The sequence below is a fragment of the Sus scrofa genome, chromosome 1, assembly GCF_054392235.1.
Source record: "Sus scrofa isolate SSC_HxYL_T2T_F1_AM1 chromosome 1, Sscrofa_HxYL_maternal_Yorkshire_Landrace_v2.0, whole genome shotgun sequence".
Taxonomy (NCBI): Eukaryota; Metazoa; Chordata; class Mammalia; order Artiodactyla; family Suidae; genus Sus; species Sus scrofa.
This window is the reverse complement of record NC_139383.1, coordinates 45334097-45350987: the sequence shown is the minus strand read 5'-3', so window position 1 is coordinate 45350987 and position 16891 is coordinate 45334097. Positions and strand designations below refer to the sequence as shown.

Sequence of the window (16891 nt, the reverse complement as noted above, 5' to 3'; positions counted from 1 at the left end):
AATGTGGTGTATCACACTGATGGATTTGTGGATATTGAAGAACCCTTGCATCCCTGGGATAAATCCCACTTGCTCACGATGTACAATCCTTTTAATGTATTGTTGGCTGCAGTTTGCTAGTATTTTGTTGAGGATTTTTGCATCGATGTTCCTCAGTGAAATTGGCCTGCAGTTGTCTTTTTTTGTGGTATCTTTGTCTGGTTTTGGTACCAGGGTAATGATGGCCTCATAGAATGAGTTTGGGAGTATCCCTTCCTCTGCAATTTTTTGAAATAGTTTCCAAAGGAGAGGTGTTAGCTCTTCTCTAAATGTTTGATAGAATTCTCCCGTGAAGCCATCTGGTCCTGGACTTTTGTTTGTTGGAAGTTTTTTAATCCCAGTTTCAATTTCAGTTCTTGTGATTGGTCCATTCATCTTTTCTCTTTCATCTTGGTTTAGTCTTGGAAGATTGTACTTTTCTAAGAATTTGTCCATTTCTTCTAGGTTTTCCATTTTATTGGCATATAGTTGCATATAGTAGTTCTATAGGCAGAAGAGAACAAGAGAAGAAGGATAGGAAAAAGAGCAACAAAAACAAATCCAAAGTAATTAATAAAAATAAGAACAGTCATAACATAATTTAAGGCAGAACAAACATTATGTGCCTCTACTGTGATGAACCACACAGTCCCACCTAAAAGCAACCTGAACATGAATCTAATAAAGCCTTTATATCTACAAGTTTATGAAAAATGTAGGCAATAAGGAGAACAAGGTAAATAACATTATAAGGATATAAACAGCCAAATCCAGAATGGAAATTTCTACTGAACAAATGACATAAAAATAGCATGTGTGGAAAGAAATGCAGAGGGAGAATTTTTATCTTGGTCACAAGCTAAGACACACACTCCCAGGTGCATTTGTGGAACTTATTTGGATCCTGATGAACTGTCCAAAAAAAGATTTTTATTTATTTATTTATTTTTTGGTGGCCACACTCATGGCATATGGAAGCCCCCAGGCCAGAGGTTGAATCCGAGCCATTGCTGGACCCTTTAACCCACTGTGCTTGGCTGGGGATGGAACCTTTGCAACCCAAACCACTGCAGTCAGACCCTTAAGCACAGACGACTGCCAGTACTTTTGTTAGTATGTGAAGAGCAATTGCATTTCATCCTTTTACCCTCTGTGAGGGATCATCAAAGACTTTGGTGAGTGATCTTCCCAGCAAGGGATCCAAGGCCATTAGGAAATGTCAGCAGGTAGAGTGATGGCAGCCACCCTTCCTTGTCAGTATGTTGAGCCCTGACATGGCCACATTCTAGTGTACATTTGTTTTAGCATTTGGTTGTATATTTTTCAAAGGCCTGAGTCTCGAGCATATCATTTAATACCCAGTAAATTTGGGCAGGTGAAATATCATATCACACCTAATTCTCCTAACTACTTCTTCAAATGGAAATAAATTCTAAAGGGAAGCAGAAGAGTCATGAGGAAGCCCTGCAACACAACAAGTGGTCTAAACAGAAAGAGATTCAGGTGTGTTTCTCTTAGTTTACTTTTTTTTTTTTTTTTTCTTTTTAGGGCTGCACCAGCAGCATATGGAAGTTCCCAGGCTAGGGGTTGAATCAGAGCTACAGCTTCTGGCCTATGCCACAGCCACAGCAATGCAGGATCTGAGCCGTATCTGCAACCTACACCACAGCTCACGACAGTGCCAGATCCTTAACCCACTGAGCAAGGATAGGGATGGAATCCACAACCTCATGGCTCTTAGTCAGATTCGTTTCCACTGCACCATGGCGAGAACTCCCTTTCTTTGTGTTTAAATAGCAGAAAAATATGTTGTATGTGCAGAAATGGAGTCTTTCAGTCCACGTGACCATCTATTGCTAAGATGCGTTTATTCCATTATTCCTATGACTTTATTATCACACCACATAGATTTCATTGTAAGTACTGTATCTGTGATTTTCCTTATGCATTAAAAACTCACAAATCTGTAACCATAAATTTCTTACACATCCAGCTAAAGGTCAGTTTTCTCCAATAACTTTTTCTTTCTGCACTCATCTCTTAACAAGGATTCTAAAACTTTGCACTCATTAACCTCAATATGTATAAAAGACTCTCTTATCCAAAGCAGCCAGAATCGATATGATAAGTAAACTGAACAGACTCTCTCTTATCCAAAGCAACCAGAATCAATATGATAGGTAAACTGAACAGATTCTCTCTTATCCAAAGCAACCAGAATCGATAATGATAAGTAAACTGGACAAGTAGGATGAAAAGGGGTTATGTTTTTCCAAGTCCCTGTTTCTCAACTACACACTGAAGGTTAATAATTCCATTTATCTCATTGAATTAACAGAATGAAATGAGTTACTACATTGAAAATGGTGCCTGGCACTAAGTTCAGGCCCAAATAAACTTTGAAGATACTTTACACACACACACACATTATACAAATACATTGTTATAAATAAATTGTCATAAAGCCCTTAGGGGCAATACTATGTATTCTGTTTTGTATCCACCCTGGTAACAAAGTAGAGCAGGGTACCATACTTATTCTGTGGTGAATAGTGAGTAATTTGTAAGCAAGTAAATGATGTTTAAGTGACATTGAAACAAAGAATATTAAACCTTCTATCATCTCATTTCCAATTAATTTTTTTTCATTTTTTTATATTTTTTGTCTTTTCTAGGGCCGCACTTGCAGCACATGGAGGTTCCCAGGCTAGGGGTTTAATTGGAGCTGTAGCCACGGGGCTATGCCAGAGCCACAGCAACTCAGGGTCCGAGCCGAGTCTGAGACCTACACCACAGTTCACGGCAATGCCAGATCCTTAACCCACTGAGCGAGGCCAGGGATCGAATCCGAAACCTCATGGTTCCTAGTCAGGTTAATTAACCACTGAGCCACGACGGGAACTCCCCAATTAATTTTTATGTCAATGTTCATCCTAAACTTTGGGAGGTCTTAGATTTGCCTACTTATAAGAAAATTAAATTCTGTGTGTTGAATATATATTATAATGAGAAAAATTAATCCATCAATGTTTCTGAGCTATAAAATCAACAATTAAAAACCAATTTATCTACAATTTAGAAATTTAAATCAGTTTCCTTCTAAATTCACAGATGTAAAATAATTAACTAGATTAGTAATAGACTCCAGTATTCAACTCTTGAATGCTAAGATGACAAGCTGTTACTCATACGTCTAAAAGAACTAACATTTTCTTTTGTATTATCATCTCTCCATGCTTAGAGTGGAGGAGGGAAGGACTTGTATCTGGGATTAGCAGATACAAACTATTATATATACAATGGCTAAACAAGGTTCTACTGTATAGCATAGGGAACTATATGCAATATCTTGTGATAAACCATAATGGAAAATAATGTGAAAAAGAATATTTATGTATAACTGAATTACTTTGCTGTACAGCAGAAATTAACACAACTATACTTCAATTTTTTTAAAAAATGACATATACAAATAGCTGGGAAAAATCAATTGGGGATAGCTAATATTTTTGTATTAGACGAGAAAAAAAAGTTCTATGTGTAATATCAATGATTCCTCAGTATTTTTTTTTAATATTCTTATCTATTATATAGCGGATGCTTTAGCCCTTTGTGTTCCACTTAATTCACAAATCAGTCTTATATTTAAGTTCATCAGGTTAAAAAGCAATGACACTAGGTACTTAAAAACAGAAAAAAGACCTTTTACCACCTGCTCTCACCCACACCTCAGTATAGCTAAAGGTAGATTTTTCACTCTCGTGGCATGCAGAAGTCCCTGGGCCAGGAATCACCCATGCCACAGCAGCAACCAGAGCTGCTTCAGTTACACCATGGAATCCTTAAACCGCAGCACCACAAAGGAACTCCTGAAAGTGGATTTTTGTATTTTCCCATTAAACTATATCCTCCTCTGAATGTCCCTCTTCTCATAAAGGACTGTATTCTTTTAGTCATTTAATCTTGAAACCCCAAGGATTTCCATGAGATTGAAAGACACAGAGTGGTAGTTGCAAATGACTCTCGCATTCCCAGCCATGTCATTTGCCTACTGCTCTATTCCTGCAGCCCTTCCTCCTAAAATGAGGATAAGGATGTACCTCCTGAGACGGCTGGAGTAAGTTCAGAGGTGTCAAGTGCTTCGCCCAGTGCCTGGCCCTGGGGAGCCCCAGTGGATGTTTGCTGTCTCCATACCAACCCTTACCAAAGGCCCCTTACACCCATCCTCAGGGCCATTTCCCTGTCCAGGCCTCTTTGTATCCAACCCTTCCCCTAAAGCAGTCATGACTCATTCATTTACTTACTAATTTCTTCCCTGATGTTCAGGGAAACATTCCAGTGTGCCAGGGACAGCTTTTGCCCCTGGGTCTGTGGCAGAGAGTGAAGAGCCCTGCTCTCTGCTCCCATGGGCCTAATAATCTCATGCATGGGCAGCACACTACTGCCCATGAGCCACATCTGGTCCACAGCTTGTTTTTGTAAATAAAATCAGAATATAGCCCCATCCGTTCATTTGTGGGTTGTCCACAGCTGCTTTCCACAAACAGAGAGCTGAGTTATCCTGACACAGCAAACAGTACAGTGCCAAAGCTTACCAACAGGTGTTATGGTGGCAAATATACAGAAGAGGCCACCAAGAGTAAATTTACATTCCCAAAGAGTCTATTGTTCCACATGGGATGTCATGTACCTACCAAATTAATATTCTTTTTTTTTTCTTTTTGCTTTTTAGGGCCACACTTGTGGCATATGGAGATTTTCAGGCCTGTGGTCCAGTTGGAGCTACATCTGCCAGCCACAGCCACAGCAACTCAGGATCCTTAACCCACTGAGTGAGGCCAGGGATCGAACCTGCAGCCTCATGGTTCCTAGTCAGATTCGTTTCTGCTGCACCACGACAGGAACTCTCAGATTAATATTCTTAACATATGTCTAATTCATGTCAATCCCCACATGTCTGTCACTTACAAGTTGAACTCTCAGCCCACTAATTCAAAGCCTTTGAACTGTCCCCTTTTCTATCCTAACCTTCTCCTCCACACCCCGCCCCTGCCCCATGCACTCATTCATGTCTCAAATCCCCTTCAGAAGTCTTCTTGAACTCACTGAAATTGCTTAGGTGTCCTTCCAAGGGGCTTCCATAGTATTTATTTTTGGCACTTATTACACTGTATTAAATCATGTGATTACTAAACTGCTTCCCCCCAACAGCAAGTCCCTGAGGCCAACCCATGGGTTCTTATGTGTTTGTTGCTAAGCACAGCATCAGACGCTTAACATGTAAATATAAATAATTTTTTTTTGGCTTTTTAGGGCCGCACCTGCAGCATATGGAAGTTCCAGGCTAGAGGTGGAACTAGAGCTGCAAAACTGCACCTCAGCCACAGAAGCTCTAGATCCGAGCCACATCTGCAAACTATACCACAGCTTGTGGCAATTCCAGAACCTTAACCCACTAAGTGAGGCCAGGGATCAAACCTGCATCCTCATGGATACTATTCCAGTTCTTAACCTACTGAGCTGCAACCAGAAACCCATAAATATTATTTAAATGAGTGAATATCTACCCCTGTTTGGTTTTTTTCTGCTTTTCCCACTATGTGGACACTCTGTCTCATACACATACCTCTCCAAAACTTATTCTTCCTCAGGAAGGGTAGTACACATGTGGTAAAAGGAAGAAATATTAATGAATTAATTTGAAGGGTTAGAGAAAAAAAGACTATTTTCTTTTTTTTTTCCCATTATTTCAAAGAAGCATTAAGGATTTATGCCGTAACTTTATTTACAAACATATCCATTATGTTGAGTTCAAGAATTTGATCCTTTTTTCAGAGATTGCACCTCTTAAAATGCTCCTCTTCACATCTGTCTCATGGATTATTTTTTAAGCAGTTGGTATCTTACTATAAAGAAAGGTACAGCAAACCCAGATCCAAAGTTCAAAGTCATCATAGATAGTAACTGCCACTTATTTTCCACTGAAAATGGCAAATTCTTCCCTGGACCCTCCTCATAGTGGTTCCTACGGACCGCAGAGGTTGTGAACCTCCGAATACTCTGTCCCAACATAGCGCTGTTGCAAGCTCTGCGAAAGGTGCAGAGAATGAAGGCAAAAAAAAACGGCAATGCAGACCGAGGCCTCCGTTCCTCACGACTTTCAAAAAAGATTATTTTCAAATAAGTTTATAGCATCTGTATTATATTGGGCTTGATGTGATTTAAGATCTATGTAATAGTAAAATAAATATTTTACCATTGCCATGACCATCTATGAGGAAGCAGGACTAAATTGGTTCTTAGCTTTTTTTCAAGTAAATAAAAATGAACCACTAGATGGTGTAATCATCATTTTTAAAAGTAGCGAGATTTATAAAACTGGTTACAGTTTATTTTTGTATAATAGATCTTTACGTATTTTATGCTCTTTGTGATCTGCAAACAATAATCAAAGTCATTATGTAATTTTATGGAGTTCCCATCGTGGCACACCAGAAATGAATCCTCACTAGGAACCGTGAGGTTTCGGGTTTGATCCCTGGCCTTGCTCAGTGGGTTAAGAATCTGGCATTGCTGCGGCTGTGGTGTAGGCTGGCGGCTACAGCTCTGATTCAACCCCTAGCCTGGGAACCTCCATATGCCATGGGTGTGGCCCTAAAAAAAAAAATCATTATGTAATTTTATAGCAGGTTAATTCTGTATTCTGTTTTTCTCCATTTTGGAGATCCTTATACAACTTTTCAACCTTTTTTTGCACAACCATTAATTTAGATGCAATAAGCCTCTATATTTTCTTTCATCTTGACCCATCTAAACACACCTGTTTCTTTATGTGCCTTGTACCTCCACAAGTCAGTTCCAAATTGTTGGGAATTTTCATTTTCGATTCCTCTTAAAACCAAGTCTAACACTGCATGGGTATACATGTGGTGGTGATGTTAATTAAGTTCTAATCCCTCAAGCTCTTTCCCATGATGGTCTCAGGGTTCAGCAGCGTTTCTCTGTGCTGCTCACTTGGTCCCTCAGAGGATGCAGCTCAAGTACACCTGTCTCACCCGGGGCCAGGGCCCTCGCCTTACATACCTGTCCATCCTGTATGACCTCAAATGTTGCTCTGAACATAGTATATACTAAATAAATAAGTGTGTGTGTGTGTGTGTGTGTGTGTGTAGAGAGAGTGAGAGAAAGAAAGAAATTTTGGTGAAATATGACTTGGATTACACTGCCAAATAATAAAGGAAAGTATAAGAATTTGAAATGAATATGCTCTTGATAGAATGTGTGTGGGCAGACAGTAAAACCTTTTTATTTTAATAAAATGATATAATTATTATTGGGTCAAAAAAAACAAGAAGCCTTAAAAATGTCCAATCTTTTCAATTATATACAAATCTATTATTTCAGGGGCTTCCTCTTAAACTGAAGATAGTAATGTAAATTGGTACAGTTATTATGGAGGGCAGGTTGGAATATGTATCCAAAGCCTAGAAGTCATGATAATATTTGAATTTTCTTGAGAAAGTGATCATGGATATGCAGAAAGATTCAGTTATGACAGTTTTATCACAGTATTGTTTGTAGAAAGTGAAAAATAAAAACATATACCAGCTTACAAGTGACTGTGAAAATAAAGTATGTCATTAATTCAATGAAATAATATTAAACCATCAATGAAGTTGAAGGAGTTAATGAATATAGAAACATCTTTCTAAATATCCCAAGTTTTATTTCCTTTTTTTTTTTTTTTTTGGAGCACCCCTTCTGTGCACAATTCCAAGTGCTTTATTTTTTTTATTACCAAGTTTTATTTCTTCTAAAAAATATTTATTGATAAGGAGTTCTATTTGTGAAAGTGTGAGAGATTACATATACCAAATGATATTTCCAAGTGAAAATATTCAAATCAGAACAAAATATAAAATGTATACTTTCAGGAGTTCCCTTGTGGCTCAGTGGGTTAAGGATGCAGCATTGTCACTGCTATGGCTCTGATTACAGCTGTGGCATGGGTTTAGTCCCTGGCCAGTGAATTTCCACATGCCTCAGCCAAAATAAATAAATAAAATGTATACCTTCAGAATATCGTTACCTGAAGTGGAAACTATATAAATGCAGCTCGGATCTGGTGTTGCTGTGGCTCTGGCATAGACTGAACTTCTGTATGATGCAGGTGTGGCCATAAAACACAAACATAAAAAAACAAGGGGAGGTCCACTGAATTTTCTCTTTCAGCTTGTTTAATAGACTGGAATTTGGAAATATACTCTCAACCACTAATTCAAAGGGTCCACTTCAAAATACTAACAACACTTCTCTCTTCAGTGCTATTGCCCTAAACCCAGCCAGGGCTTGTCACATGAATGGAAGGTCTCAGGAGGTGTGATCTGCTGCTGCTGCCTTTCCTGGTCCAGAGGTTTCTGATTCTGCACCCACTCCACATTCTAGAATGTTCTCCTTGACTCACATTGTTTACCTGACAGCTTAGTGTTCTCTGGGCCTGGCAGGGATTTAAAGCTAACCCTCTCCCATGGGTCCTTATTGTAGGATTGCCAACTTTACGGGAAAAAAAAAAAAATGACACCTGGATAAATTTGAATTCCAGATAAACAACAAATATTGTTTTAGTATATCTCAAATATTTCTTATCTGAAATTCAAATATTGAATGGAACATACTTATATTAAAAAATTATTTATTGTTTATCTGGCATTTAAATTTAAGTAGGCCCCCCACTTTTTTTTTTTGTTTTTTTGTTTTTTTTGGCCATACTCATGCCTGAGGCATGTGGAAGTTCCCAGACACAGATCAACCTGTGCCACAGCAATGACATGAGCCACAGCAGTGACAACACAGAAGGCTTAACTCACTGAGCCACCAGGGAACTCCCAGGTGCCCTGCATTTTATAGGTCCACCAGAGACCCTCCTGGGCTCCTCCCAATATCAGTCTCTAATCCAAGACAAGGTCTCTCTTCAAACTGGGTATTGCCCTTGACACCTCAGATTCTGCTCCAGCCATAAATTGACTGCCTCTTGCTGCTAAGGTCTCTCCAGATACCAGGATACCCTCTGGGCAAGATCTGTTTTGTATGTCCCCAAGCCAATCCCAACTCAGAGTGCCACACCCCCTCCTGGACTCACTACCATCAGAGTGCCTCACCCCTCCAACGGGTTTGCAGCTCCTTCTGCACCCCAGGGAGCCGGGCTTGTGTGTCTCCCAGTGTCAGGAACACATGGAAGCTGAACTTCTTTTCTCTAGGCTTAGGGTAGGAGGCAGCAACGAAGTTCACAGCCTTCCCCCTCGGTGGTGGGGTGGGGTAGGGACAGGGTTTTCCAAAAGCTGTTTTGTCCAAAGAAATAATTCTCATAAGATGTTCTTTCAATTTCCACCCACTGAACTTTTTAAAATCCTTGGCGTGGAGGCTACAAATGCTGTGTAAAGCTCTTTGCTTTGACATCGTGAATCTTGGCAGTTTGGTTCACAATTCACTTTCGTATCCGAGAGCTTTCCTCTCTCGGCATCTCAGTCACACGTACCAAGTTAATATCAGGGTGATATACAAGTGCATATCCATCTCTGCTCAGGTGCTCAAAGCATGCTGCCTTCTTTCTCATCCTACAGCTGTAACTGTCCTAGGGGCTGGAAAGGAGCCTTCTGCACAGAGACAGTTTCCACCTGTGACCCTGAGCATGACCCTCCACCCCACTGCAGCAAAGGGGCAACTTGTGTCTCGTTGCCTCATGGATATGCCTGCCACTGTCCTCTGGGAACTACTGGAGTCTACTGTGAACAAGGTAAGGCTCAACAAACTTGTCCGCAAACTATACAGAGTTCGTTTCTATTTGGGGAAGTAAAAGGAAATACATGTAATAACAAAAGAGTCCACTCCCCTCTCTCCTGGGTGTGGGTGTGTGTGTGTATTTTTTTTTTTTTTTTGGTCTTTTTGCCATTTCTAGGGCTGCTTCCCGTGGTATATGGAGACTCCCAGGCTAGGGGTCTAATTGGAGCCGTAGCCACCGGCCTACACCAGAGCCACAGCAACACGGGATCCGGGCCGCGTCTGCAACCTACACCACAGTTCACAGCAACGCTGGATCCTCAACCCACTGAGCAAGGCCAGGGATCAAACCCACAACCTCATGGTTCCTAGTCGGATTCGTTAACCACTGCGCCACGAGAACTCCTCTCCTGAGTATATTTGACATTATATTTCACAGATAGGATAGGACTAAAATTCAGTACTACAAAAGTACTGCTTTATTTTTATTTATTTATTTATTTATTTATTTATTTTTGTCTTTTGTCTTTTTTTGTTGTTGTTGTGTTGTTGTTGTTGCTATTTCTTGGGCCGCTCCCGCGGCATATGGAGGTTCCCAGGCTAGGGGTCCAATCGGAGCTGTAGCCACCGGCCTACGCCAGAGCCACAGCAATGCGGGATCTGAGCCACGTCTGCAACCTACACCACAGCTCACGGCAACGCCGGATCGTTAACCCACTGAGCAAGGGCAGAGACCGAACCCGCAACCTCATGGTTCCTAGTCGTATTCGTTAACCACTGCGCCACGACGGGAACTCCCTGCTTTATTTTTAGAATTGCTTTGATATACTAATTCTAATCCCAACTAGACATTGAGCCTAGATGGTCTAGGTGTTTTGTGCTGCATGCAATCCAAACAAGTGAGTTTTAGTTCATAACCCAGTTCAAGAATAAGTCTCAATCTTTCAGCTTCTCCCTCCATACCTTCCACTTGACAAAAACCTTCAAGAGGATCATAAGAGTTCTCGATGTGGCTCAGTGGGTTAAGAATCTGCCTTCAGGAATTCTGTTTGTGCCTCAGCAGTTAACAAATACAAATAGGATCCATGAAGATGCAGGTTTGATCCCTGGCCTTGCTCTGTGGGTTAAGGATCCAGCATTGCTGCAGCTCTGGTGCAGGTCACAACTGTAGCACAGGTTTGATCCCTGGCCCAGGAACTTCCACATGCTATGGGTGTGGCCAAAAACAAACAAACAAACAAAAGAGTATCACAGAGCAGACACATCAGCTGCAGTGGAAAAGAAGAGAAATGTGGGTGGTGAGATGGTCCCAAGTCCAATGGAACAATAAAGAGTTTGGTGATTTATTCAAAAAAAATTTTTTTTCACACTCATGGCATGCAGAAATTCCCGGGCCAGGGATCAAACCTGGGCCACAGCAGTGACCTGAGCCACTGCAGTGACAACACTGGGTCCTTAACCCACTGTGCCAAAAGGGAACTCCAATAAGGAGTTTTCGATTTTCTAGGTCTCATCAGCTTACATTCTTCTGTGACTGGCACAGTTGTACTGCTGTGAGGCCAATGGGATGGCCTGGGTGAATGTGCCTAGCCCGGCGATGAGGCGCCAGCCTCATGATCCACACTGTCCTCCTCTGGCTTCTGTTTACAGTCCCCAGGCAGCTAGTGTATCCTCCCCCCGCTTCAACATCAACAGGGAAGGCACTGGGTCACAGGGCTGGTAGGGACTCCCAGGAGGGAGTGGCAGGGAATTCAGGAAACTTGTGGTTAAGGAATCTGGGAAATCTGAGCCAGAAAAAATACAGGGGTATTTTTCTCCTGGCTTTCTGAGACTGGATAATCTACTGTTTCTCCATCCCACCTCACCCTCCATCCAGAAGATAAAGCCCTAGGCTCTCCTCCCCTTGGTCAGCAACACAGGCTGTGGTAGAAGAAGTACAGGAGCCAATGACCAACTGTGTTACAGACATGGTGGCATAATTGGGGGTTTCATTGTGATATCACATTCAGACATGTTGAAGTTTAATCTTCCTTGGATCACTTTATCCAGTACTTAAATGCATATTTTTTTAATCCTGTGTTCTCTGAGATTCTGTCTGCGTTTAACTCTCCTCCCAAAGTCAAAAGCATTGATAAACGGAAGACATTGGAGGGTTAGAATACTAGCAATTTAGTGAAAGAAATGCTTAATTGGGTCATAAGGTATGGCTAGGAGATGATGAAATGGAGTTTTGTGCCTGGCTTATGAGAATCAGTCTCTTTCATAACAACTTTAGATCCAAATCGTGCTCTTGAAAAATGGCCCTTCTTGGTTCTTGAAATAGGCTATGTTCTTTCCTGGAGTAGGGATTTTACACATACTCTTTCCTCTACCTGAAATGCTCTCATCTTCCCCTTAACATCCAGCTAACATTTCTTTGTCCTCCAGATTTCAAATGAGACTGTACTTCTCTCCCTGCCCCCTCACAGAACTGAGGGCAGTACCCATGCCTGTTTTTGTCTGCTGTTGAGGGGTCTCTAGCACTCTTTATATAGTGCAGAGCAAAAGTGTCTGCTGTACATTTTACTTAACAATTTTAAAATAATAAAAACAAACTGTGATTGTTTTCAAGAAATAATTCTTGACTTTAGTGAATAGTGAAATACTCAACACTTTATCAAGATGGTGCACTTCTATTACTCCCAAGGGAATAGCTATCAGACCCTGAAAGAAATAATAGGACAAGTTAACATAAGGGCTAGTGATTGTAACAAGAAGGCAAACCAGATTTTTGCAGCTTAAAAGCTCAAATTTGATGAAAGCCTCGGTGATTAACCTAAAGTTTGTTTGGGTGTGTATATGTATGTAAATATATATTAGTATCTATATAAATAGATTTTATAGAGAGATGGCAGAGATGGAGAGAGAGAGGCAGTAATGAAATTATTTCACAGAAAGAGAATCTAGAAAGTTCAATAAAATGGGCCAGCAAAAATGCATAAGCCTTATAGAATTCTGAACAAAAATTGGCCAAAGATATACCCTGTTATGCTATAAAATAAGAGCTTCTCACTTTTTCAAAAGTTGTAGAAAATTATATCATAAATGCAGTTTTTTAATGGAAAAAAAGTATTATGTGGCAGGTGGGACTATAGAGTTTTAGATTCTCAGTGGAACCTTATGTTTCTATAGTAATTTTTATGGAAGCTTGATTTTAAGAACTATAAACTGTATTTGTGGTAAAGTCAAAATAATGAAGAAAGAGTTTGGTCAGAGATGACGAAACTAAACTTTATGTCTAAAAGGCCTTGTTTTCTTTATCTCCATTAACCCCTTGGCTTTGCCATTTTCCATCACAGTAACTACAATACTAAAATTCAATTTAAAAAACAAAAACAGTACAGATAGCAACCAGGCCACTGAAACCAGGCAGCAGTATGCTCCTGGGTCTTGTCAATAGCTGCATTTTTCTTATTCCCAGAGAACTTGTTCTCAATTGCAGCATAACTGTAGCTGTCTGTGACATGCAGTCATAATTTCCACTCAGCTGGTCAAGTCATGGGCACCTATAATGATAAAAAAAGACCTGGGCTTCAGTTCACCTTTATTGTAGTTATAAACTGGTATATAAATTTCCAAGAAATCCAATACCAATATCCTTAAACTTACAAATCCCTAATTTACATGTCATCTTTTCCCGTTCTGCCTCTTCTATTTCCCCATTCCAAGAAACTTAAAGGTCTAAGAAAGGAAATGAGTTTGACAGTATAAGAACCCGACTTAACAGCTCTCATATCAACCTAGTTTTAGAATCGTCTTTATTGTAAATAAGGCCCATCCCCAAGAACAATGACAAGAAACCAAAACGCAATTGATTGTCAAACTTGATGAGGTTGTCAGGGGCAGGGATGGTGAAAGAGTGCCTCCCTCAAAATACTGCTTCGAATCAGCATTCTTTGTTCTTTTCTCCTCCCTTGGCGAAATGCTTGGCAGTATGAATTATTCACTAATTCGTTAAGATTGTTCACTAGTTCCAGATGAAGTGTTGGGAAGACTGCCTGAGCAAGACAGGCAGGTGCCCTGCCTCCATGGAAGGTATATTCTGGAAGAAGGAGGCCAGTCAATGAGGAAAAGCACAGATTGAGTTAATGCCGAAAAAGAAGTCAACAGAGGAGATGCAAAGTCCCTAGAAGAATACATTTGAATTGGGACAATCAGGAAAGGCCTCTGTGAGTAATGACATCTGAGCTGTCACATAGTGAGACTCCCCGACAGGTGACAGCAAGGGGGTGAGCCCTCTGGGCAGAGGCTAAACCTGGAAATCAGAAGATGATGCTCCGTGTTTGAGGGAGAGAAATGCAACCAGTATTCCCAGAGGAGGACTTGGTCTTATAAGATGAATATGGAAAGGCAAGCAGAAGCCAGACCATGCAGAGCCTTGGAAAATATAATAAAGAATTTTAATTTCATGCTGAGAAAATAGGAAGCCTGTGAAGAAGATTATAAGCATGAATCCAATAACTTGAATTTCTGTCCCAATGCTACAAGTAACTAGCAATTCAGTTTCTGCTGCCTCATTTGTCTCTGAGCCTCAATTTCACTATTTGTAAAATGGCAACATTAAGTAACTGTTTTCCATTCACCCACACTTCCCCATCCTACCCTGCTTCCACCCCCACTCTAGCTCCCCAGTGGACTTCAGGTGAGCTTGGCCAATAGAAGTTACCAGTGGGTAATGAGAAGACAGGAGGAGAGTAAGATAGGGTATTTATTCTCCTGGTTTCCTCACCACTAGGTCAAAACAAAATTTACTGTCACCCAAGGAACCAGCTTCTGCCAGGAAGCTGTTGACAAAAATTCAAATAACTATCAAGTTAAGAAAAAGGGGCATCTTATTTGAACCAAGCTGAGGATTTTAAACCTGGGAAGCAAGTTCTCTGAAAGCTCTGAGAACTGTTCCTCCTGTTAGAAGTGGAAGGTACAGTCATAGATGTTTTCAGGACAAAGGATCATCCATTAAAATGACGTACTCATACTTTACATAAGGTTCACCAAGGACACACAGTCCAGGTAACCAAGTACAGAGCAGGCAGGGAGTTACCATGACTCCCTACAGAGCTGGAAAAGAACGCTGTCCTTTCAAGAAGTCACACAGCTGGCCTCAGAAGAAAGGAAAAAATTGACCTTGGCAGTAGGACAAGACCTCCTTTCTTTGAGGAGCTTTGGTTAACACTGCATGTTAGGGAGGGAGGGAGTCCAGACAAACACAGAGAAGTTTATGTTTAATTTTTTCTTGTCCTGCTGGAAAATCTAAATTTTGTTCCATCAAAGCCCTCACTTTCTTCACCTTCAGGACTAGGTGTGGAAATTGCTCCCCATTGAGACTAAGTCTATTTCCTATAGTTTCCATAAACCCTGCCCACACCTTTGTAAATACTTCTTTTATTCCATTCTTTTCAAATTACCTGATAGGTGTGTGCTATTTACTGGCAGAACTCTCACTAATATAATGTGTGGTTTTGCCTACCTGAGAGAATTCATATGATGTAAGGCATGCAAAACTCTTTATTAGGTCAAGTGCTATAAAATATCGTGTATTATTGTATCTCTTTGCTCTCAAAATTCAGAACTCAGACAAACATTCTTAATAAAATAAAATAAATCAATTATATTATGAATTAAATATACATGTTGGTATAAAGAGTTCCAAGTTATAGAATCATAGGACATTACCAATCATCTTGAGGTCCAACAGTATCAATTTATAAATCTGGAAACAAATCCTCAGGGAAATTAAATGAGGTGTCAGAATCTCAGAATCAAGTCTCCTGTCTCTCAATTCAATTATTGGTAGGTCCTTACTAGTTACTTAACAAAAATAAGCAGAGTAGATTGTCAAATTCAAAGCCCTCTATTTCTAGATTTTAGCAGTCCCTCATAACAGCCATTCCTTAAGTAAAGGAACCTGTGTACAGGTAACATATTTATCCATAACTCTCATACTCCAGGTGTCTAAGAAAGCCTAATAAGTTCCCACTGTGGCTCAGCAGAAATGAATCCAACTAGTAACTATCAGGTTGTGGGTTTGATCCCTGCCTCGCTCAGTGGGTTAAGGATCTGGCGTTGCCATGAGCTGTGGTGTAGGTCACAGACACAGCTCTGATCCCGTGTTGCTATGGCTGTGATATAGGCCGGCAGCTGTAGCTCCGATTAGACCCCTAGCCTGAGAACCTCCATGTGGCGTGGGTATAGCCCTAAAAAAACAAAACAAAACAAAAAACCAATAAAGGGGCAATATAATCATTAAAAAGCCTGAAAACAAAAATTGGTGTTCAAATAACTCATGAAAGGTGAAGGTTGAAAAGAGCCTTAAAACTTACTTAATCCCAGCTCTTTTACCTTGAAAGGGGTAAAAATCGAAATTATGAAAGAGCAGGCAGAGAATTTGTCTTCACACTGTCAATCCAGTGTGTTTCCATGAAACGGTATTGCCTTTATCTCATACTCAATGTGTAAAAACTAACAGTCATGTGAAATAAGTGAAAACTTGTGTGGTCTAGGATATGCAAAATTGGTTAATAAAATGTGCTTGTTCCAGTATTTCAAATAGCCTTAAGTATTTTAAAGGATTTGTCTACATCTCCAAAGAGGCTAGCTGGGAGAAATTTTCTATACCAGCATTATAATTGAAGTAGTAGGATCTGATTTCATCTTTCCCTTATTCTTAGATGTCTGGCTAATGGGGGAAAAGTTATCTTTCAAATCTCTTAAAATGTTCACCTGTAGCTGACAGAAAGAAAAATCCATTTAAAGACAAGAGGAGGAAAATTCCTGGTTGGCATCCTTTCTTTTCACTAAGGCCCCATCCCAAAATTCATGGGAATTCCAGTGAGGTATTGCCCCTCGGTAAGTAAAGTATCAACAAACCACTCCAATGAATCCAATGGCTTTAAGTGTCACAGCCACCAAAAGTGATTCAAAATATCTGAGCCCAGCTCCACAAGTGTAGAAATTCACATTGGAATGAGCTCAGATGTGTGGTTTTTTTAAACACCCAAGGGCCCTAAACCAGCTTTAAAAATTAAACTGAAGGGTGTTCCCAACGTGGCTCAGTAGT

At 40.3% G+C, this 16891-nt stretch overlaps 1 protein-coding gene and 1 pseudogene across 1 annotated transcript in view; one reads left to right on the top strand and one right to left on the bottom strand.

The window, feature by feature from the left end:
* Positions 1–16891, top strand: part of EYS (EGF-like photoreceptor maintenance factor) — a 1392725-nt gene that overhangs the window by 1350109 nt on the left and 25725 nt on the right. Inside the window, exon 39 of the mRNA XM_084958241.1 lies at positions 9639–9811. Within this exon, the coding sequence (XP_084814367.1) occupies positions 9639–9811 (173 nt within the window). The remainder of the gene's footprint in view (positions 1–9638; positions 9812–16891) is intronic.
* On the bottom strand, positions 5803–6134 carry LOC100627398 (cytochrome c oxidase subunit 7C, mitochondrial pseudogene; annotated as a pseudogene).